Source organism: Nelusetta ayraudi, unplaced genomic scaffold (genome assembly GCF_046127955.1).
Source record: "Nelusetta ayraudi isolate G7.1 ecotype Tasmania unplaced genomic scaffold, CSIRO-AGI_Nayr_v1 ptg000011l, whole genome shotgun sequence".
NCBI classification, from domain to species: Eukaryota; Metazoa; Chordata; class Actinopteri; order Tetraodontiformes; family Monacanthidae; genus Nelusetta; species Nelusetta ayraudi.
The window spans coordinates 16,324,024-16,345,434 of record NW_027466061.1 but is presented as its reverse complement, the minus strand read 5'-3'; the positions used below and the strand labels follow the sequence as shown (position 1 = coordinate 16,345,434).

At 43.7% G+C, this 21,411-nt stretch overlaps 2 protein-coding genes across 8 annotated transcripts; one reads left to right on the top strand and one right to left on the bottom strand.

Annotated features, from left to right (window-relative positions):
- Positions 1–747: 747 nt before the first annotated feature.
- psma8 (proteasome 20S subunit alpha 8) lies at positions 748–3,741 on the bottom strand. The gene is made up of 7 exons (XM_076021467.1): positions 3,541–3,741; positions 2,841–2,967; positions 2,539–2,663; positions 2,253–2,375; positions 1,989–2,108; positions 1,324–1,386; positions 748–1,231 (listed from the first exon to the last, which is right to left on the bottom strand). Exons 1-7 carry the CDS (start codon positions 3,640–3,642, stop codon positions 1,136–1,138), a joined length of 756 nt encoding a protein of 251 aa, XP_075877582.1. The 5' UTR covers positions 3,643–3,741; the 3' UTR covers positions 748–1,135.
- Positions 3,742–4,326: 585 nt separating this feature from the next.
- ss18 (SS18 subunit of BAF chromatin remodeling complex) lies at positions 4,327–13,367 on the top strand. 7 transcript variants are annotated; one of them, XM_076021465.1, is made up of 11 exons: positions 4,606–4,723; positions 4,992–5,068; positions 5,252–5,336; positions 5,834–5,990; positions 6,441–6,671; positions 6,855–7,025; positions 7,325–7,402; positions 8,600–8,722; positions 11,814–11,944; positions 12,373–12,435; positions 13,203–13,341. In XM_076021465.1, exons 1-10 carry the CDS (start codon positions 4,646–4,648, stop codon positions 12,388–12,390), a joined length of 1,149 nt encoding a protein of 382 aa, XP_075877580.1. In that variant the 5' UTR covers positions 4,606–4,645; the 3' UTR covers positions 12,391–12,435; positions 13,203–13,341. The 7 variants fall into 7 exon arrangements, 4 of the variants coding, with proteins under 4 accessions (XP_075877578.1, XP_075877581.1, XP_075877577.1 ...); XR_012926267.1 differs by lacking the exon at positions 4,606–4,723 and adding an exon at positions 4,327–4,529 and having other exon boundaries at positions 11,814–12,435; positions 13,203–13,288; XM_076021463.1 differs by lacking the exons at positions 4,606–4,723; positions 12,373–12,435 and adding an exon at positions 4,328–4,529 and having other exon boundaries at positions 13,203–13,367.
- Positions 13,368–21,411: the final 8,044 nt, after the last annotated feature.

The window sequence follows — 21,411 nt, the reverse complement described above, 5'->3', positions numbered from 1 at the left end:
ACAAAGTGCAATCGCTCCAGTCAAGGCAGCCGGGGCACCGACTCTGGAAATCCTGGCTTGAGGAGATGACTCTAAATGAAGGACTTTACCATTCACCATTATGTCTTTGCTTGAGAGTCAGAGGGAACCCCCGGGGGCTCTCCAGCGCAGCACAGCACAACTTTTCAAAGGGCTTCAGATTAAAGTCACTGAAAGTTCCCACTGGGGTCTGAGGCCAGGATCCCATTAAGCAGCCCTACCACACCGCCGGCCATAATTGTGTCGTTGAGAATTCAGAGCAGCAGTTGCTTGATAAGCGAATTTAGGGTGAAAAAAAAAAAAGGGGGGGGGGGGGGACAGGCAAAAAAAAGGTGGTGGTGTTTTTTTTTTGTTGCTGGGCCACCATTAGACACTTCATTGGCTCACCACTAATTTGTTTTAAATGACTGAGGGAGAGGTGAGCGCTTTATAAGGCAATCAAACACAGTCCTCCTCCACTGCCATTCCGGGTCAGCGCGACAGGATGCTGATGAATGAAAACTATTGCACTTTATAGCCACACACACTATACAGCCGCCGGTGGTGTTTTAGCTAGTAGTTATCCTCACCACAGTACCTGCTTTGCAGTAGGACAATCAATATCGAGAGGAGGAAGAATCCTTCCAATCTTCTTTAACCCTCGCCCACCTACACTCAGATGCTAAGGCTATTTGGTACAAGTGTTTAAAAAGAAGAAAAATCTTGTTTCATGAATAACAAAGCCCATGCTACAAACAAATCAACGTTTATTGGGTATTGAGTTTCATTTTTTTTAAACAGTTGTTTTTTTTTTATTTCAACATTTGTGATTCCTCACCATCAGAGCAGTTTGGTGAGCGCTATAAAACTTCCTGTAAGCCACAAGATCTAAACCATAATTTGAGATTTAAGAATGTGCTTTAAGACACCCGCCATCTTCCTAGAACTATGTTATGGATAAATATTCTTTGTAGGAATGGTATTAATGAGAGACCTTTCTGAGACACCTGACAAGGGAAAACAGATCTCAAGTTATGATTTAGATCTTTGTGAAGAAATAAATGAGTACGTCCTGTTTGCAGCTCCGATATTCTATAATCATCCAAGTGTGTTAAAGAAAAGCTCTTGGTGAACTGCCTCAAGTGGACTTCTTCTGCTTCTTCTTCTCCGCCTCTTCCTCCTTCTCTTTCTCTATCTCAGCCACCAGAGTCTCGATTTCCTTGGACTCCAAAATCTGCAAACAACCAGGAAGTGAGTATCTGTCTTCAATCAACAAGCCTAAAAACAGGGATGTTTAATGACATCAAGTGCATTGCAATCAATCACCTTCAGAGGCTGATTTCTTCTGATGACAGCAAGTTCAATGTTCTTTCCTCCTGACTGGACAACCTGTGATAGAGCAACTACTGTCAGTGACAAATGACAACAAACAATAAACTTGGCCAATACTGGAATCACACAACTGTAGTCACATGTAGACTGTTTTTTTATTGTTGTGATTCTGATAGTGTGACTATTCCATGTTTGTGACTTATTTTCAAGAATACAAAAACCCCAAAATCTAATGATATTGAAGTCCACAGCACGATCATTTTATGAAACAATGACTGAGTTGCAATGTTATAGCACGGTCAATAAAGTGCTACAGGTATGCATCAGTTACAGTACAGAAGCATCTTTGCACTGTCACTGTCCACATGTGCCAGTGCCTCAATACTGTGGACCAAAATGAAACTTCCTCTTTTTCTACACTGATGCCACAAAATCACAGTGAAAGTTACACACCTACAGTCGACATTCTTTAAAAAATATATATATATATTTACACAGGGAAACACACACACTGTCACAGTGTGCTCAGCTTTGCCAGCCACCAAAGGGGTTAAATTTCATTTAGAAAGCTGTTCTTAAACGCCAGTGGATTTGGGTTCTGGCATGCCACAATCTGATTTAAGAAAGACTGAACAGCAACAAAGGTGGTGCAACCTCACCTCAAGCAAGGCTTTGATAGCCAACTTGATCGCCTCGTTGTCACCGGCAATGGCTTCATCTGTGTAGTTCTTCTCCAGGAATTCCCTCACCGTTTTTGCACTACGGCCAATTGCATTTGCCTGTTTTTCCCCCCAAAGACAAAAACAAACTGAATTAATCACTCGGCTCCACACTACTAAAACCTAGAGTCGGCAATAATGGAATACATTTATAATATGCAGTAATATATATTAAAGTAATGTATAAAAACGATCATGACTTGCCTTCCAGGCGTGGTAGGTTCCTGAAGGGTCTGTCTGGTACAGCCTGGGAGTTCCATCGTAGTCAAAGCCTACGATTAGTGCGGAGATTCCGAAAGGCCTGCGCCCGTTGCTTTGGGTGTAGCGCTACAGAAGTGAAAGATATGCACAAATTATTCTCAAGCAGCACAGACATATTTACTCTTTAATAGGATTTCTTTTTTATTTTTATTTAATTTTTACCCGAGTTAATTTAAGAGATACAATCTCCTAAATTAAACATGATAAGTAGGAACAATGAAAGCAATACCTGTTTCAGTGTCGCTATGTAGCGTGTGATGTACTCCACTGTGACTGGGTCCTCAACAGTTAGCCTGTGGCTCTGGCACTCAACACGAGCTCTATTTATCACAATACGAGCGTCAGCTGTCAGACCTTAAGAGAAATGACAGGGGTTACCTTGCTGTGCAACATAAAGCAAAGCATTTTGAAAATCCTGAACATAAAAACAATTTATATTACGAGCAGTGGTGACGGTGAGAGCTTTACATTGTGGCATGCAGAAATAAACAAATACAGTATTCAGTCAGAATTTTCTCTCTTTTCAGTTACCTGCAAATGCCATGCAGACATGCTCGTCGAGGGCACATATCTTCCGTACAGTCCTTTCCTCCTGCAGCTTTGCAACAGACTTCTTTTCCACACCAAGGACAACGATGTCTTTCCCTCGGATTCCAACCTTTATGACAAATGAGTTGGGGGGGAAGCATAGAATTTTTAAGATTAATCAACTGAAAAGGGAAAATTTCATTTATGCAAAGGCCCAAGTCGTAGGCCTTTACATAAACCTTAGTCTTAGGCCCTAAGACGTGTGAGATGTTTGAAAGAGTTGCTTGATGTGAACTGACAGGAAGTTGAAACTTCAAAATAATTCACCACTAAATTCAGCAAGTTACGATAATTACCCACACTTGCAGTGTTTAAAGGACAATGGAAATATAATGTGCAAGTTGAACGAAAAACACATCTTTAGCATTTAAAGAGTGAAACCGAAACTCTTATAGAGTGACACAGCGACAAAATGCGGTGTAGTTCCAATCTCTTTAAGCGTTAAAATTTTTAGTGAGATCGGTTTCATAACAAGGGGAAATGAAATAGACAAATACTCTAAATACATAAAGCGCAGTCATGAATTTGTTTTTTCAGCCGAATACTTAACTTAGAAGAGCGCTTGCTAGTTGTTAGCTTAGTTGGTTGGCTAGCTGACGTTTGCTATTGTTAGCACGAACGTTAGTTTCATTTAAGGACTTACCGCTGTGGAACCTTTCTTTACAGCTTCCTGCGCATACTCTACTTGAAAGAGATGGCCATCAGGAGAAAATACAGTAATGGCTCTATCATATCTTGCTGCCATTATACTGTGATACAAGTAAAGTTACAAAAAAAGAGAGACACTTCCACCAAATGATTCAGCTAGTTAGTAGGCGCAAAATATGTTGAGCTAACGTGTGGCGGAAAGGGCGCATGCGCGTGAACTGTGACCCGGGGCAAACCAAATGGCTTGTCCGCAGAAAATTACTTGTGTCACAATAATTAGAATAACTACATTATGATTCACTTAAGTGCTCTGTGTGACAATCTTGGAATAAAACAGAATTAATACTGATCAACTATATTTTCCTGAAACCTGCTTTTTTTTTTAATTGTTTGTGGGTTAGTATAAAAAAAGGTTTGAGTCATGTTGTGGACTGTTACTATATAAATAATATAATAAACATTCACAAGTCCCATCATTTTTCAACACCAACTTTAGTATGTGGCGAGGTTAGCTTAAAATAATAGAAATACGCTTCACTTGTGTTTAGACATTTATTTCCTGTGGCCAAATTGGACTACTCTGGACTGTTCCATTGTATCACAAATGGGAAGCTCACTAATTAATTTAGTATAAAGTACCGGTATTTATTAATGTGTAATCTAAATTGCGAAAATGTCATTGTTGACCTTGTGTTACTTGTAAAACTACGTATCATCGTACTCTCAAAATGAACTGTGATTTACGTCGACATTTTTTTTCTCGTACGCAGCCTCACCCCTGCAACGGACCACTGCATTACAAAATTTCATCCTCTTCTTCTGAACTGTTTGGTCTGAGTTCTACCGACTTGCTAACGGTGTTTGTTAAATTTCAATTGTATGCTCTAGTTCCTTTTATTGCCATACTGTATCACCATGTCGGTGGCGTTTGCACCTCACAGGCAACGCGGGAAGAGTGATATAACGCCCGCTGGAATTCAAAAGGTAATTCATCTCTTTAGCGCGTCTCAGAATGGAGGCTAGCTAGCATCAGGCTACGCTAACCGTTGAGGCATCATTGTAAGAGTGCCCATGCAAGACTGACCGAATGTAGGTCGGGCATGATTTTACAGGGTCAAAAGGCGGCGAATTTGAAAGTCTCTGGAGCCCGAACGCCACGTATTGTCGACGTAGCTAATGTAAATTGACTGGGCTACTGTGGGGGTATTTCAAATTAATAAAGGCCTTTCTTTCAGTTGCTAAGGACAGCTAGCTAGCAAGACGCGTCTATTGTTAGCGCCTAACGCACTCTCACATGTAACAAAAACGCACTACCAGCAAGCACACGACTTACCAAAGTTAAGCTGTCTTCATAAAGTAATTAATTGTTTCTGTATAGTAGTAACTACTATAAGCCATTTCATAAATTGTATTAGTGTTGGTAAATGATTGACGTTCACCCTGCAGCTGCTTGACGAAAATAACCAGCTCATCCAGTGTATAATGGACTTCCAGAGTAAAGGAAAAACTGCAGAATGTTCACAGTGAGTAATCGGGATCTGGAATCTGCTCCCCATTTACCCCTTTACAGTATCTATATTTTCTTAAATCATTTTTGACTTGGTCTCTCTCTCTCTCTCTCTCTCTCTCTCTCTCTCTCTCTCTCTCTCTCTCTCTCTCTCTCTCTCTCCTCCCCCTCTCTCTCTCTCTCTCTCTCTCTCGGTCAGGTATCAACAAATGCTTCACAGAAATTTGGTGTACCTGGCAACGATAGCAGACTCCAATCAAAACATGCAGTCCCTCCTCCCAGCTGTGAGTATCGGTCAATTGTGTGAGTTTTGAATGAGTCAAATTTCCCCCCAGCTCCCTTTGACCACCTTAATAGAAACACACCTGAGAGGGACCTCAATTAAGAGACATTACCTAAAGTAGTTCTGAGCACTCTCTAGTCATATGCAAATGTCTATACAGTGCTTGTTATGGTGGTATTGGTTTCGGAATTTGTATGAACTCTGTGTGGTTTTGGCTTGCGTCACTGTTGCAGTTGTAATGAACTTTTTATGCCGTGTTTCTTCCTGTTATTTGCAATGCAGTTTATCAGAAATCTTAATAACAATGTAAAGGATACTTGGTAGTTAGTTCTATAAATTTGTTAAAACTCTGAATGTCCATGTTTTGTGGCCAACATGTTTTTGTTGGTTTTTGAACGACACTCTTCATTAATTAGTGATTATCAATGTTTGTTTGTTTTCTCGGTTTCCCTTGTTTGTTTCATTTTCCTTCCGTCAACATGTCTTTGGTTCCTGCAGCCTCCCACTCAGAACATGCCCATGGGCCCTGGAGGGATGAACCAAAGTGGACCTCCTCCTCAGCCTCCCCATGGTCACAGCATGCCCTCTGAGGGCATGGTCAGCAGTGGGCCTCCAGCACCACACATACCCAATCAGATGAATGGGCAAATGCCAGGTGAGTGGACGCCTCTCTCCCCAGCCTGACCCCTAAAATCCCCACTTTTTGTTTTCCCTCTCTTCTTCTTTCTCCTCCTTTCCCCCAGTCTTTGCCTCACTTGTGTTGCCTAGCAACACCACAGAACTGTGAGGGAGGACGGTGTTACTGAACGATGACGTCATCTTTATGCCAGCTCTGCTGGTCCAGGACTTGCACTCACTGACAGTGTTTTTTTTTGTCTTGCTTTCTTTTGTTAAATTCAGTAACAGTTGCACAAACAATGCACACTGTGTCATTTTTCCCTAATGAATGCATGCTGGTCATGAAGAAAAAAATCAGCCTAAAACGTCATCTGTCAACAACAAGACGCCGATTGAATTTGTAGGCCACAGGTCGTCTGTACGTGAGATTAATATTTATGTGTGCTTTGATTTGTAGTCACTTGTTTTTCTTCCTGCTATTTTCCAGGGCCAAATCATATGCCCATGCAAGGTCCCGGTCCAGGCCCCAACCAGCCCCCAAACATGCCCAGTGGCTCTATGAATATGCCCCCCAGCAGCCACGGCTCCATGGGTGGCTACAATCACACCGTCCCGTCTTCACAGGGCATGCCAGCTCAGAACCAAATGAACATGACCCAGGGGCAGCCCATGGGAAACTATGGGCCCCGGCCAAACATGAACATGCAGCCAAATCAAGGTGAAACCACTCATTTGTTGCTCTTCTATTGCTAATGTTGCTTCCTTTCCCCCCCACAACACATCCCTTGCTCTTGCTGGGAGTTGTTTTGCAATGCGTCTTTTTTTAAAAAAAAATTTTATTGCAGTTTTAGAGAGTTTTTTGTGTATGTGTGGTTTTCTTTCCCTCTACGGTGCCCAACAGGACCCATGATGCACCAGCAGCCTCCCTCCCAGCAGTATAACATGCCTCCTGGTGGTGCAGGACAACATTACCAAGGACAGCAGAACCCAATGAGCATGATGGGGCAGGTCAACCAAGGGAACCATGTGATGGGACAGAGGCCAATGCCCCCTTACAGACCCCCGCAGCAAGGTATACCTGTCGGTGTGTCTGCCGTGTGCAAGTTGTGAATGTCGGCCTTTCTTCTCTCCAACCAACTCCCTCACTTTTCTTACTCTTGTTTCTCCTAGTTTCCCCTTTGTCCACTATAGACCCTGGTGACTAAACATGTAACATTAAAGCTCCAATCAGAAGGTTACTAAAGTGAACCAAAAGGAAAGTTCTCTGTGAAGAACTAGGGAGCAAGGAGTCCATCATCTCTCCCCTCACACAACCACTTCCAACAACACCTTGAATCTACTTGTGTGTATGTTGTGTGTATGTGTATGTAGGACCCCCTCAGCAGTATCCAGGGCAGGAAGACTACTATGGGGACCAGTACAGTCACGCAGGACAGGGAGCCTCAGAAGGTAGGAATACCCTCCAGGCGCTTGGAGAACAGAAGTAAACAGAACCCAGGAGTCGTGTTAAAACACAAATGATGCAAAGAGACTGTGAGAAAATCAGATTTTCAGTTTCTTCATTATTTTCTGGGAAATCAAAAGTCACTTTGGGCTCATAAAAATGTGCCTTAATTTTTGAGAGGAATCGACTGTGTATACAGTCTGGGAAAGAGGAAAGTCAGGGACAGAGTCTTCGGGAATACTCTTACTCATAGCCAGGTGTAGTGGGTGTTTTTTGTAGCGTTGGCTCTGAATGTGTGTTAGCACTCATCTCATGCAGCTTATTGTGCACCCAGGCTGACCTCAGAGGAATGGAGACAATTTGTTGTGATCAAAGTTTCAAAAGAGTGAGGCTATAGCCAAGTCCATCTCTAGCTGCCAGTAGCTTTCATATTGATCTGTGGCTTCTCAACAGCAGGTGTCTCAGGTAGCTAATGGGACTCTATAGTGGCTCACAGTACTAAAAAACAACTCTTCTTTCTTTGACCAATTAACATTTATTCATTTGTTGTTTTGTTGTTTTCCTGCTCATGACAATATTTCTATTTTTCACCTCTCATTTGTGTTTTTCTGTTCTCCATGTTAAAGCCTGTCTGCAAATAAAAACAATAATAAACTATATAAAACTGTAATGGGTGCTGGTTACATACGTCTGAAACTAGCCTCTGTGCATTTCACTGATTGAAGTTTTGTTATGGGTCATCAGTCCTCAACGACATTGTGAGCAATTCATTGTGTATTGTGATGCCTTCTGTAATGTGCAGGAATGAAAATGTCCAAATGTGTTTTCATGTTTCTTTTTCCTTTTTTTTTTTTTTTTTTTTTTCTTTTTTTTTCAAACGATTAACTTTTTTATTAACTCACTGTATGTTTGAAAATCACACCGGTGACTGAACTTATTCACACCTCAATGTCTGCACCACTACACCATGTACAGTTCACTATAAAATACTGTTCATTTGGTTCCTAAACCTTATGTTAATATGTTAAACCCAACTTCTGGCACCAGATATGTTGCCGCTAAGGTGTCTCTGAAAAGCGCATGCTCACAGTGATGAGATGTTTTGCTGTGTTTGGTGCCGTGTCCTTGTCTGTCCGCCTCTTTGTGCTCTTACGCTGTTCTCAACATCAGTCTCACGTTTCTTGCCGTTACTCCCTGATTAGGAACTGCCCAGTACGGCCAGCAGCAGGAAGCCTACCAGCAAGGCCCTCCTCAGCAGCAGGGCTACCCGCCTCAACAGCAGTACCCAGGTCAGCAGGGCTACCCACCGCAGCAGCAGGGTTACGGTGAGTTGGGTTTATTGGAGTAAGTGCGTGTTTCTACCAGTAGGAGGCACTCTGAGCTCTCGCTGACTTTCATCTTGTGCTCATTTATTTATTTCTCTAAGTCAGTGCTGCAGAGTAACTCAGAAGATAGCAGCGTTAGTGATGACTGCTCCTTAGTTGTGTCAGCGTGCCAGGTGGGTGTAAGGGCACCATCAATAACAGAGCATTAAAGGACCGCCTTAATGAATGGATTGGCGATTGGAGAACGGGCCGGGAGAAATTTTGTTGAAGGACGCAACTGGCAGCACATTGGCACTTCTGCTGGTGCCTCTTACTTAATGGCACTTTGGCAAGGTGCTCATGGTTATTATACGCAAGGGACTCGCATTAATGATGGGGAAGGTGTGTGTAGGTTGTTCACAGCCATACAGAGTTGAGAAATGTAATTTAAACTGCTGTGAATCATATGAATCACATATTTAGTTTGTCTTTTTGTATGTTTTTTGATGCAGGTTGAGGTTACAGGGACGAGGCTCATTAATCACATTTCTGTGAGGGTGTAGTTAAGCCATTATGGCTTATTTTCAACTGTAGTCCTGAAGAAGATAAATGAAAGTGCAGTTGATGCACGCAGTAGTTCAAAGAGAACAGCAGCACTTATTAGGTGATAGTTGGTGCTTCTTTTTTATTTTCACTTTACAGCCACTTATCACACTAAACTGCAACACTGACCTGGTTGTAAAGTCTTTGTATGTAATGTCATGGCTGAGGTCCCAGGCCAGTTTGATGTACTGTGTCAGTAGTGATGGGGATTTTCAAATACAGTGAACAACAAAAATGACTCTGAAAGTAAAACTTTAGACTAGGAAAGCTGTATAGCATTTACCATTTAAAAAGCGGGATAATGTGGCACATTATTAAGATGGCCTTATTGTACAGAACACAACAGCTTTTTGACAGCACTGTTGCAGACAAATGACATCTAGCAAGACACATAAAAGCATGATGAACACACAGCCAACAGAAAACAAAGCACAGTTCAGTGCGTCTTTATTAAATTCTATTCAGGAAAAAATGAATATGCTTATTAAGAGCCTCCTATCCTTTGTGAACATATAGGTAATGAGCCCACGGTGCTGATTTTCAACTACTCTAAATGAGGGTTCTTAAAAAAACGTCCATGTGCAGCAACATTAAAGCTCCTGCATTCTATTTAGTCTCCTATCCCCCACCGTCCCTTTTTCCCTTCTTGGAACTTTCTCCCACTCACCCTCTGAACTAGAACTCATGTTTGTAATGAGCTAGCAGAGAGGCAGAGGCTGTGAGGTGAACTCCATCTGGAACACACACACACACACACACACACACACGTCTGTGTGTTGTCTCTCACAGGCCCCTCCAAGGTTATTCTCAACCACATAAGACATTACCAGCGCCTAACGATGCTGCGTGGGCCTCATTTGACTGGAGCAGCAATCAGCCTTTGCTTGGCTGATTGGTCCATGGCAGCACCTGCTCCAAGACAGCAGCACCATGGCACAGGGGCTGATTGACAGTCCTCTTCTGTTTTCTTTCTTTCTTTTTCAATGAAGATAGTTCCTGTCATAAAGACCATTGGAATCCTTGACGTCTTGCACTATTAGGGAACGACTGCCCAGCCTCCATCCTGAGTCGTTGTCATTCACTGCACAACTGTGGCAGCAGACTAAATAAATGGCTGCAACATATCGCAGCCCCCCCATTCTTATCCATTTGTTTTTTTTTCCCCTTGTGGCATATTAGTGAATGAAAAAAAAACATGGGGGTGTCCAGTTTCAAGGCAACACAGTATTTTTGGAATTTTCACATGTCATTTTGAGTTCATCTTGCTGCATCGTTTTCTAATGTGGGTCTATTTTCCCACAAACTTACCTTTCAACTACAGTTGAGCCTTTTGCCCACACACGCCCTGAGATCATTAAACCAAAAGTTTTGAGAAAGGAAAAAAGAGAAGATGACAGGATACCTCAGTCAACATTTCTCTTTAGGGAGGGTGAAAGCAGCTGCACGGAAGCAACGGCAGATAAAATAGCAGCCATTGGCCGAACAGCATGAGCTTTAAAATTCCTCGTCAAATCATTGACATGCTCCTGGATAAATGCACACGCATGTCCCCCACCTGTGCTGTTCCTCTGTTGCTGCTGCTGAGACAGTTCCACCATTTCCTCAGGCCTCTGATTGGCCAGGTTATGAGGTTATTCCCTTCAACTCATCCTGGTTTGACGTCCTTGGACAGCAACTTTATTTGTACAACGCTAAATCACAACCAATGGCGTCTCAAAGCGCTTTATACAATCAGAGAGAACCAACCGGGCCCCCGGAGCAAGCAAGATGCGACAGTGGCAGGGAAAAATTCCCCTGTGGGATGAAACCTAGGGCAGAACCAGACTCCAGAGGGCCATCATCTGGCTATGAGTAGTTGGGGTGAATAATAGAGGAGAGACAGAGAAAGAGAGAAAGGAGCAGAGTGAGCCAGGGTGGCAGACAGGACAGAGTGAAAAACAGACCAACCTGGCATTCACAAAATGGATATAGACACAAAGAAGAGGAAATAGATTCAAGGCTGCTGTCCATGTGGAGTGTAAGTGTCCATGCTTTGGAAGGCAAGAGCCGAACTCGATGAGCAATCTGCCGATAGGACAAGTCCAGGTCCTAGGCGTGGTGGTGGGACAAAGCGATGACACCAAGACCCCCAGGACAGCACAATCCAGCTCCTGGTGCAGTGGCCATCACCTGCAGGGGGCACAGAGACTGCGGCAGTATCATGCATATCGAGCATACTGTACAAAGCATAATGAGCTAGTTTGGACAGAGTAGATAGAGTCCAAGATTGATTGGGTGAGGAGAGTGATAGAAGCTCCGCCTGCACAGAGCAACGACCCCTGTAATGGGAGCGAAAGATCTATGTGGATGACGTGTAAAAAACAAAAACCCAACCACCTGTCAGGAACAAAAAAATAGTATATTTGGAAAATACCCTGGCACAAGTGGCCTTTTTCATGCTTGCTTTGCTGTGATGTTTTCCACCTTCAAGTGTGCGTCGTTTTAAAGTGAGCTCTTAATGATTGTTTAGGTCCTTCCCAAAGTGCCCCAGGACAGTATCCAAACTATCCTCAGGGGCAGGGCCAGCAGTACGGGGCCTATCGCCCACCACAGCCTGGACCCCCCCAGGGCCAGCAGCAGCGTCCCTACGGCTACGACCAGGTGAGTATACCCGCCTCGCTGAGACCCGCTCATACATTCTTTCCAGGTCTCCCGACGCCTGAATTACTGTAGCTGAATGTTTTGTGCATAAAACCAGAGACCAGTGTGAGTGAAGTTAAACTCAACAACAGCCATGGTGGTTAATTGTGCATGCCGCCACCATATTGGGAGATATCAGATAAGAACAACTGGGTTTCTTTGTGTTGCTACTGTGTTTCCACTTGTGTATTTGAGTTGTGCATCCCGGCTATTGAGGTATGTCATTATAATGATGAAATACGAGGACTTTTAGAGGGGATTCTTCCTTTAACGTGATGATGCAGACTGCCTGAGTGTTTAAAGGGAGATATTTTTGTTGCCCTGTATTTCCTGTGGTTTAATGTGGGAACCACAGCTACACTTTGATATCTTTATCTTTGAATATTCAGGGGCACATGAGGAAATAAAGACCCAGGGATTTGAACCCCTGACTAGCTCTGTAAGAAGCAAAGGTAATGGTTGCTGTGAAGACCTCCAATCTAGACTTTTTGACCACCTAGCCTTAATTTGCATTTGTTATGTTTCCTCTGTCTCTCTTTTGTCTTTATCTTTTTCCACATCTTTCTCCTTTTCTTTCTTAATAATATTCTTCCTTGTACTCTTCTTTTTTTTTTTTTTTTTTTTTTGATAACCAGGGGTCGAATTCTGAATAATGAGGTCCAGAAACACAGCAAACTTTGTCTGCGAAAAGATCGTCAAAGCACAAAGCTTTTGGTTCTGATCGGAAGTCTCTTTTGGATGGCAACTGTGCCATCAATTACACTGAATTACTTGCCTGAAACTGTCAAATCTTGTATAAATGCATCCGACTGAAATTATTTGTTGTTCCAAATTGTTGTCCGTTGTATTTCACTTACCGCCGTATGCACTTCGACCCCTGCTGAGAACTCCATCAGTGTTCTAGCACTGAATTCGTAAAAGTAGTGTCCACTCTCAAGCAGCGTTCCTCAGCCATGCTGCTGCAGAAACCTCGGGTTTACACTTGGACATTAAAGCTCACGAGTTGTGAGAGCATGCTGCCACCTGCTGGTCAACACTGGCCCTTGCAGCTATAAATCATGATTTGCTAAAGGACATGGTTGAAAAAATATTCCAGATGTTTGTTTCGTTTTTTTGTTTTTGTTTTTTTGCACTCACGTTGTGATTTGTGAATTGTTGCTTTCTCTGTATCTCTGTAGGACAGGTCAGTAACATGAGTGTGTCCTCTTTCTGTCCACAGGGCCACTACGGAAATTACCAGCAATGAGAGAAGTTCACAGCGACCCACACTGCTCTGCTCTGATCTCAGTCTGAGAGCTGACCCCTGGTCGGCTGCGAAAACAGACTCAAATGACGGTTGTAGCTCACTGAGATTCTCTCAGACAAAGAACCCAACTCTCAAAAGTACCATTTACATTTTCCCCATCTTTTTGGGATCTCACGTGGCTCTTACTTGCCTGTGAAATGCATTGTTTATCGTGTACATTGACTTGGTAATGTCTCTGTCCTCTGGTTCAGTATGTCTCAAAGCAGCAATGCCTTAAAAAATGGAACTGCCTTATCCTCTTGCATTGCAGATTGTGAAACATGCTAACAGAATTGTGGCTATCAGAGGTGATTTAAATGTGCTCGTTCAGTTGACTCTGGTGCATTTCTTTCTGCATCCCACAGCTCCACGTTCATCAGAAGCAATAATGCCAGCAGTGGGGGGAATCTGTGGGAACTTGAAACAATGCACCAGAGAAAACTTCCTGCTAGGCCATGGTACACGTCTCGATGTATGTGATGTAAAAATATATTTAATGCTTTTTAGATCAAGCTAACTTTGTATAAGACGTTGAAAAGTAGTACTAAAGCTGTGTTGTTTATTTCATGAGGTGTTCGTGTCAAGGTCTCTTTTTTTTTTTTTTTTTTTAAATCATTTTTTAATGATGATCCCATCCAGCACATTTTTTGTTGTTTTCTTTCTCTGTTGGCTTGTATAACTTCTAACTAGGATTCCCTGTTTCAGTGACATAAACATCCCATGACTTGTTTGTGTAAAAATGGAAAATTAATTGACAAGCGGAGAAACTCCTCAAAACAAAAAAACCTGGAACAGCAAACTCAAAACTTTTTATTTTCTTTTTTTACGCTTGAAAGCTCAGCGAGCACTTGCAGTATTATGTTGAGGACTTTGTAATTTGACCTCGTTAACGAATATATTTTTTTAATTACACAACAGGATTACAATGCTAGTCTTTGGCCTTGATTTGACATGTTCTTCAATTGAAGTTGTTCCCCTGCAAATTACAGGTCTGCAGCCTTTTTTCTGGTTGCTTTTTTGAACACCTCAGTCTTGTCAGTCGATAGCTGTTTGCGGTTTTTAGAGATCAAACCCTCCTTTGTTTGGGGCTCATAAATGCTGGAATTCCCCTCCCCCCCATTTTTCCTTTTGATAAAAGCCTGACCGTATGTCATTTAAATAGTGTTGTTTGTGAATATCAAAGTTACTGTCAAATATGTAACATAAGATGTGAAAATAATGTTCCAAGATGGATTTTTCATTTCACAGTAAAACAAACAGATAAAAAACCAACTGGTTGTGCAGTTTTCTATCACTGGCTTGATGTGTGTTTTATGGTGCATATTATTGATCCCATATGTACAGCGGCAGAAAGAAGAGGAATCCATTGGCCTCGGATATTGTTTATATGGCTGTTTTAATATTTTGCATTCTGCACCCCAAGCAACTGCTCTCATTTGTGTCTTTGCATTGTATAACTGTACATTACAATAAATTGGAAGAACCTTTAATATACATTCCCTTGTGTTATTTTTAGTACTGAGTTACCCATATCCAGCGTTATTTTTCATCCTAGACTCGGTGGAGCTGCCACACTTGATTAATCTTCAGAGGTCTGCGGAAAAGTGCCCGTTTAACCCTCTGTTTTCAGCCGCCAGTGCAGTTGTTGGGCCTTCCACAGAACACAAGACTTTGTTTGCCACTCCTGGGAGTGGGGTGATAGTGCCCTTCGTGACATCACAAAGTGCACATTTCCTTAACCTGTTCAAACACTGAAAAGTAAAGCAAAGTAAGGAAAGGGTAGAATTTTCTTTTAATGTCTTGGTTGCTGACGGGCCTCAGTTCAAAAGACTGGTCAAAACCTGTGTTCTGATCAAATGTAGGGCTTTTCTGTGATGCAACTCGGTCATTTGTCCCGCAGACTCCATGTACGACGTGCGCGCTGTCGGTGCCGTCGTCGTGTGACAGATTGATATCATTGTTTTGCCGTCATGTGCTCTGTGCTAATCACTTACCTCCTGGTAACGACTCCACTGCCCAGTGGCGTGTGTGGGCTTCGTCCAGCTGCACCGAGAGAGGTCCAGGGCGCATTTACACCCAAAATTACCTTGCGTGTCCCTCTCTTCCCCCTTCTACACTCCCTCCAGAGAAGGAGAGGGACTACCTGTCACATCGGGGTGGAGTGACACAGATGGTACACCAGATGTGTGGCCGGAGCTCGTGATGGGAGAGTGGTGTTGGTGCTAAGAGGACCTCACGCCGCCTTGTGCTGCCTCGGTGTGGCGGATCACGCGTCCTCACATTTGTGCGTGTGTGTGTGCGCACGCGTGTTTCTATATGTATAAAAATGTACCTGTGCACTTGCGCACCCCTGCCCAGGTTTAGTGGCATCTCTTCATATGGTCGCCCCACCATCCTGCTGCACACAGCTGGCTGCCCCACCCTTCCCAGCTGCCACTGGAGCTCCCCCCGGCCCCTCGGCTTGGCAGGGCTGGGCGCTCCCCCACCAGTCCTCCCTGGCAGCTGCTGCCCTCAGCTGCGCTCTCGCAGACGGTACTGGGGTCGGACAAAGTCACTCCTCCTGTGACTGTGTCTGGGGCCATTGGGGGGCGGGGAGGATGAAGGGGTGGCAAGGAGATCTTCCTGAAAAGCTCGTGGAATTTAAATGGTTGTGTACAGTAAGCAAATATGCTGTCGAGGACATCTGACAGGGGCATGCATTTATGAGGCTGGGTGTGACTGTAACCAATCCAGGCACCTAATAATACAGAGAGTGTCCAAACTTAGCAGCGACTTCGCAGCAGTAAATAAGTTGCAGGCAGGAGGCATCGTTTCAAGCATCGCCATGTAGCTTTTCCTCTCGCAAAATTTCACTTTTAAAATCTTTTTTTTACGCTTCCCTGAAGTGTACCCAGGGAGAATTACACCTTCTGCCACTGCCACAGCACTTCTGGCTGGCCTAGTATAGGGCTATATAACTCTGGTCGCTTGCCCGGCACCGCTTCATGAGAACACACAGCGACACTTTAAGAAGCTAACTCAACTATTCTCTGTATTTGCTGTGTTGTGGCAGCGGCTCCAACAAGACCAAAGATGATGCTACTGAGGGAACATGAAAGAGAAGAAGAGAGTTGCTGAGCAAGGGACTGGACAGGCCAGTTCCCGCAGGAGGGTCAGAGGTAAGGTGGGAACCTGTCCATTTTTAGATCACAATGTGATTTTGAAGCATCGTGTCCTTCCACTAACCAGGTTTGTCCTGGACGCTGATTTGTCCTCTTCTGAAACCATCTTTTTTATTTTCCCAACAGTGTAGAGTGAACAAATGAAGGGTTCTGGAGAAGAAAAAAAAAACATGATAACAGATGCGACAAACTAGTTTAATTTCAATTTCACACGCCCTCAGCATCTTAAAAAAAACAACAACGTTCTGACAGGCTACTAAAATCTCACCACACCAAATAACAGTGTTATCTTAATTAGCCTGTTTGTTATTGTTATAATAACATATATACTTATTATTAGTTATTGTGCTTATTATTATTATTATTATTATTATTATTTTAAATCATTATTGTTATTATTAGTAGCAGTGGTAGTAGTTAGTTCTATGTCATTTATACTTATATTCTTTTCCTTATTATTTTCAAGTTCAGTGTCAACTTATTATAAATTATTACTTTTGTGTGAAGTGCCTTCGTTTTCGGCTTTAATGAGCGTAGCCACCCTCGTGCCGGGCAGTCAACCAAAAACCAAATTGATATAGTCCTATGACTGGCCAGCTGGGGGTGCTGTGCCCATGGCAGCGATGCCATTCTACCTGTTACGAGTCATGGCATGATTTTAAAAGTGAGATTTTGGGACAGGAATACGGCATTGTGAGGCGCTTTAAGAAGGCGATTATCTTGTTCAATGTTTTGATAATTGTAATTCAGGACACCTTTCAAAAAGAGGCGTCCAAGCACTGAGGGGAAAATGACATTGTGATCATAGCTGGCAGGCAAGATGTGACATCTCTCTCTCTCTCTCTCTCTCTCTCTCTCTCTCTCTCTCTCGCCCTCCTTCCCTCCCTCATTCACTAACTCTTCCTTTCACTCGCTCATACCCACACTCTCCTTGTGACAGAAAGTCTATGGGGAGGTATAAGAGGTAGTTATGGGGGGGAATGCAGCAGCCTCCGCAGTTTAATTGGAGATGTGTCACACTAAATAAATGGCGCAAAAACAAGCGCTGACTGGAGGCTTGAGGGAGGGGCCCTGGGGATGCAGCCTGTTTTATTGGGCAGGAGCTTTGCACCGCTCCAGGGTGAAACTGGGCTATGCACCGTCGCAACATGCTCCAGCCGGCAAAAGCACCGGGCCTCCGTGAGCCTGCTGCGGAGGGGAGAGACAAAAGGCATGCATTTTTTTCCTCCTCGGCAGGAGGTGCGGGTGAACTCTGAAGGACCCGAGTGCTTCTTCAGCAGCGAGGAGAATATTGTTGTCCTCATCTGCAATTTCATTTGCAATCCAATTTTTGTGCTTACCGGTGGACATATCCGTAATGTTAAAAGCATAACTTATACATATATGTATTTTATACATATATATATATATATATATATATACATATATATATATATATATATATATATATATATATATATATATACATCTTGAGTCGGTTCTTCACCTTCCCTGATTTTTGCCAATGTCAGTTTATGTTTGGAGAGGAATGTTTTGAGCCAGCAGCCCACAGCCAATCCCATTTCCACTGCGTAATCCATACATGACCTCCATGTTACCAGGAGAATGTGTTTTCCGATACTCTATCAGTGTTGATGCAACTGTTTGCTTTGCTGTTTGCTCCGCGCCAGCGCGTGCGCAAGATTTCAGAGTGCATGGCACGAGTTATGATTTACCTCCACATTGTGCTGCAGTAATTGGATGTGACACCATTCTCTCGGCTCCCTCTGGGGGATAGAACAGGAATCTGACTATTATGGCCCCGGTCATGAATATGTCAGGACAGCTGCAAACAAAAGCCGGCGATTTGGATAAGGCTCCTCTGTATGTTGTCTGCACTGATGTATGAGATAAATGCTACCAGGCTAAATTAGTTTTCCGTGAAGCAATTTGCAGTGTTTACAAAGATTGATTAATTGTCATTGTTTGGACGGGGGAGGGGGGGGAAAGAAGAATTTGCCAGCGATTATGTTCTGAATTACATGTTCATTGCTGCTACTGCCAGATATATTCTCGCCACATGGATATTTACGTATTTTGACTTGTTTCAAAGCAACTGAAAAGATTTTTGGAGCCGGCAGGCACAAACAGGGCGATCCCCCAGAAAGACATTGTTTTGCATGCATCTGACGTGCGGCGCTTTGTTTAAATCCCATCGTTTGTTGAAGGTTTAGCCATCAAATCAAATTGAGTGTGCTGTTTTGTCTGTGCGCTTGCCTCATAAAAGTAGTCTCTGGGTGAAATAGCAGGTATGCTGATATCAGTATTCCCACAGCCTGCATAATTGCTGTAATTTGCTTTCCCTTTGGGTAATCTGTAAACATGGCTGTTTTGATGTTTTTGGCATCCTCCATTGGCTGAGCTCTCCACTCCTCCAGTGGAGCCCCCATCCCAGCCCAGGGTGACACAAATAGATCCTTCCCCAGAAGGCGCACGTAGTTCCACATGGGCACAATCAATACGGCCCAGTCACCGCTGGAACTATGGTGGTATTAAAAGCACCCAGTGAGCTGGATCTCACCACGCCAGCGTTTTAGGGAAATAAAGCTATTGATCCGCCGGGGCCTCTGGCAGAGCATTAACCTGGCCCCACAAATTAGAACGTGCTCATCTGGACACATCTGCCCGCCATGTTCCCAAAAAGCCGGTCCCAGGGAGAGAAAAGGAGGGCTGCGAGGCCTGCTGCTTCCAATGATGAGTCGAGCCCTACTTGACGTCCGTGTGGGAGCAGGGGAGGCGCCTGGATGCCCAGGGCTTCCATTAGAGGCCCAGGATGGTGGCATGGGTCGATGTGCTAAGGTTTGGTTGGGGGTACTCCATCTCAGATCAGTGTGGCTCCTTCCCCTCTGATCTGGAGAGATAGGGGGGGTTGACCCGCGGTAAACCCGAGCTCCTGACTGGAAGGACAATGAGGGAAAGGGAACGAGGGCTGTTTCATGCCGGAAAGCTGAACCTTTTTCTGGCACCTCCTTTTAAACTGTGACACGAAAACGTCCTCATTTGGAACATGGAATTACGCCACACCGTGAGCCATCGATTCAAACGGATCACTTGCAGGGCTCACTTGCTCGTCAGTGATTATGTTTGACCGGGAGATCAAAGTTGGGAAACACAGAAACACAAACAGAATCATCTGCACTTACACAGTTAGCAGTACATTACAGACCTGTGCGTTGACAAAATGCAACTCAGTGGACGGTTATTTCTTTTTTATAGGAGGGTATAATTAAAATGAGACAATGAGAGCAACTCTTTCAGTCTTTTTAGTGCACAGACGTCATGCGGGAGCCTACCAATTGTCCTAACAGACAAGAACTACTGTGCACACCTTGCAAGTCTATGGAAGCCAAATTTAGCCCTGAAATGGAGAAACTTTCTGAAAACAATGATTTCCATCTATTTCATGTCACAGCTGCTCCTGCACTTATGGTCACGGTGGGGTGGAGCCAATCCCAACTGTTTTGGAGAAAAGGCAAAAAAACTCCACAAAATTAGGGTTCCCAGAATCAAACTCACAACCGTCTGGCTGCGAGGCAACTGTGCAGACCATTGTACCATGGTGTAATGACTTGGTATCTCAAAATATATTGACATGGCATCTCAGATGATGAGGAAACTTCCTAAATTATTGATGCGGTTTCAAAAGCGCATATTCTCAGAAAAAAAACAACAACTTCTTGAGAGATTCTTGAAATGTTGATTGTTGATGTTGACCATCATTGTTCTGAGATACTGAGTCAATCAAATATTTAAAAATTCCGTGTCATTATTTTGACAAAGTTTCCCTTTTTCCTGGCTTTCCATAATGGAGTCAGTGACTCAACCAAATGTTCATTGTCGTAAGTGGATAAACACCAGTGCATTTTTCACTCCTAGCAAATATTTCAGTTGCAGCGCAATGCAAAGAAGAACTGAGAAGTCAGATGTGCAGTCGACCACCGCAGACCCCAGGCTGAGCGCACAGGCCGGCAGCATCACAGCATCACAGCACACTCTGTTGCTGGGAAAGCAGGAGAGCAGGGGAGAAGGTATTATCATTCAAAGCAGATATTTCTAAACATTTTTGTGATTAATACCGCCTGCTTTCCCAGAAATCGTACAACTGCGACGACGGAGCCGTTTGCCGGCTTGGCTCACACCGTCGCACACTGTGGAAACTTTGCCTCCTTTCGCTCCGCCTGCCCTAGCAGTGGGAAGCCTGCAAGTTCTCTGCCCCAGTTCTCCGTGTCCTTGAGAGTTGTGCCTTCGGGCCGGGGCTGGTGGGGTCCCGCCGTGCACAATGTGTGCTTCTCACTCAGGCTCCCGCTGCACTCTACCGCCCCTGCATGGCTCTGGAGAGTTGCCAAACTCTGAGGGGTTGTCCGTGCAAGTGGGGGTGCGCGCACGCTACCGCGGTGTGCTCCAAGCGTCTCACTTCCTTCCCCCGTGGCTTTCGACCGGATATAAATCACTTTGCCGAAATTGGCTGACTACAATGGGATTCTCGGGAAGATGTTGTTGCGAATAATCAGACTAATTGCAAATAAACAGTGTGAGGATGATGTGCAAATGACTTGGATTTCCTGCACCCTGCGATCGCAGAGGTTAAAAACGCGGGTTAAAGTTTGGGGTGCCAGGAGCAGCGAGGCGAGCCAACATGCGATCAGAGACGCTCAAAATGTGAAAAATAATCTACCGCTCAAGGTAAAAATTTATCCAGGATTATTTTACTTTTGTTTGATGATTAAAAAAAAAAATAGGATCGTAACAAGAGGCAATTAAAGAGTCTGGTCATAATTTGTAGCTGTGTGTGTTTGACAAATCTCTTTATATTTTATTCAGTACATATCCAATGTTTTCTTTGTAATTAATATGGATATTGGCCGAGAGCAAAGATAAAGATCCATTTTCTAATATTTTGTCCTTGGATTGCGCACTCGGGGAATTCACTCCCCTTTTTCTCT

Coding starts and splice junctions, on each gene's coding strand:
- psma8 (XM_076021467.1), bottom strand. CDS start 3,642: ATGGCAGCAAGATATGATAGAGCCATTACTGTATTTTCTCCTGATGGC. Junction 2,968..3,540: donor TAAAGAAAGGTTCCACAGCG/GTAAGTCCTTAA, acceptor TTTGTCATAAAG/GTTGGAATCCGAGGGAAAGA. Junction 2,376..2,538: donor ACATAGCGACACTGAAACAG/GTATTGCTTTCA, acceptor TCACTTCTGTAG/CGCTACACCCAAAGCAACGG.
- ss18 (XM_076021462.1), top strand. CDS start 4,646: ATGATTTTACAGGGTCAAAAGGCGGCGAATTTGAAAGTCTCTGGAGCC. Junction 5,069..5,251: donor AAAACTGCAGAATGTTCACA/GTGAGTAATCGG, acceptor TCTCTCGGTCAG/GTATCAACAAATGCTTCACA. Junction 5,991..6,440: donor GATGAATGGGCAAATGCCAG/GTGAGTGGACGC, acceptor GCTATTTTCCAG/GGCCAAATCATATGCCCATG.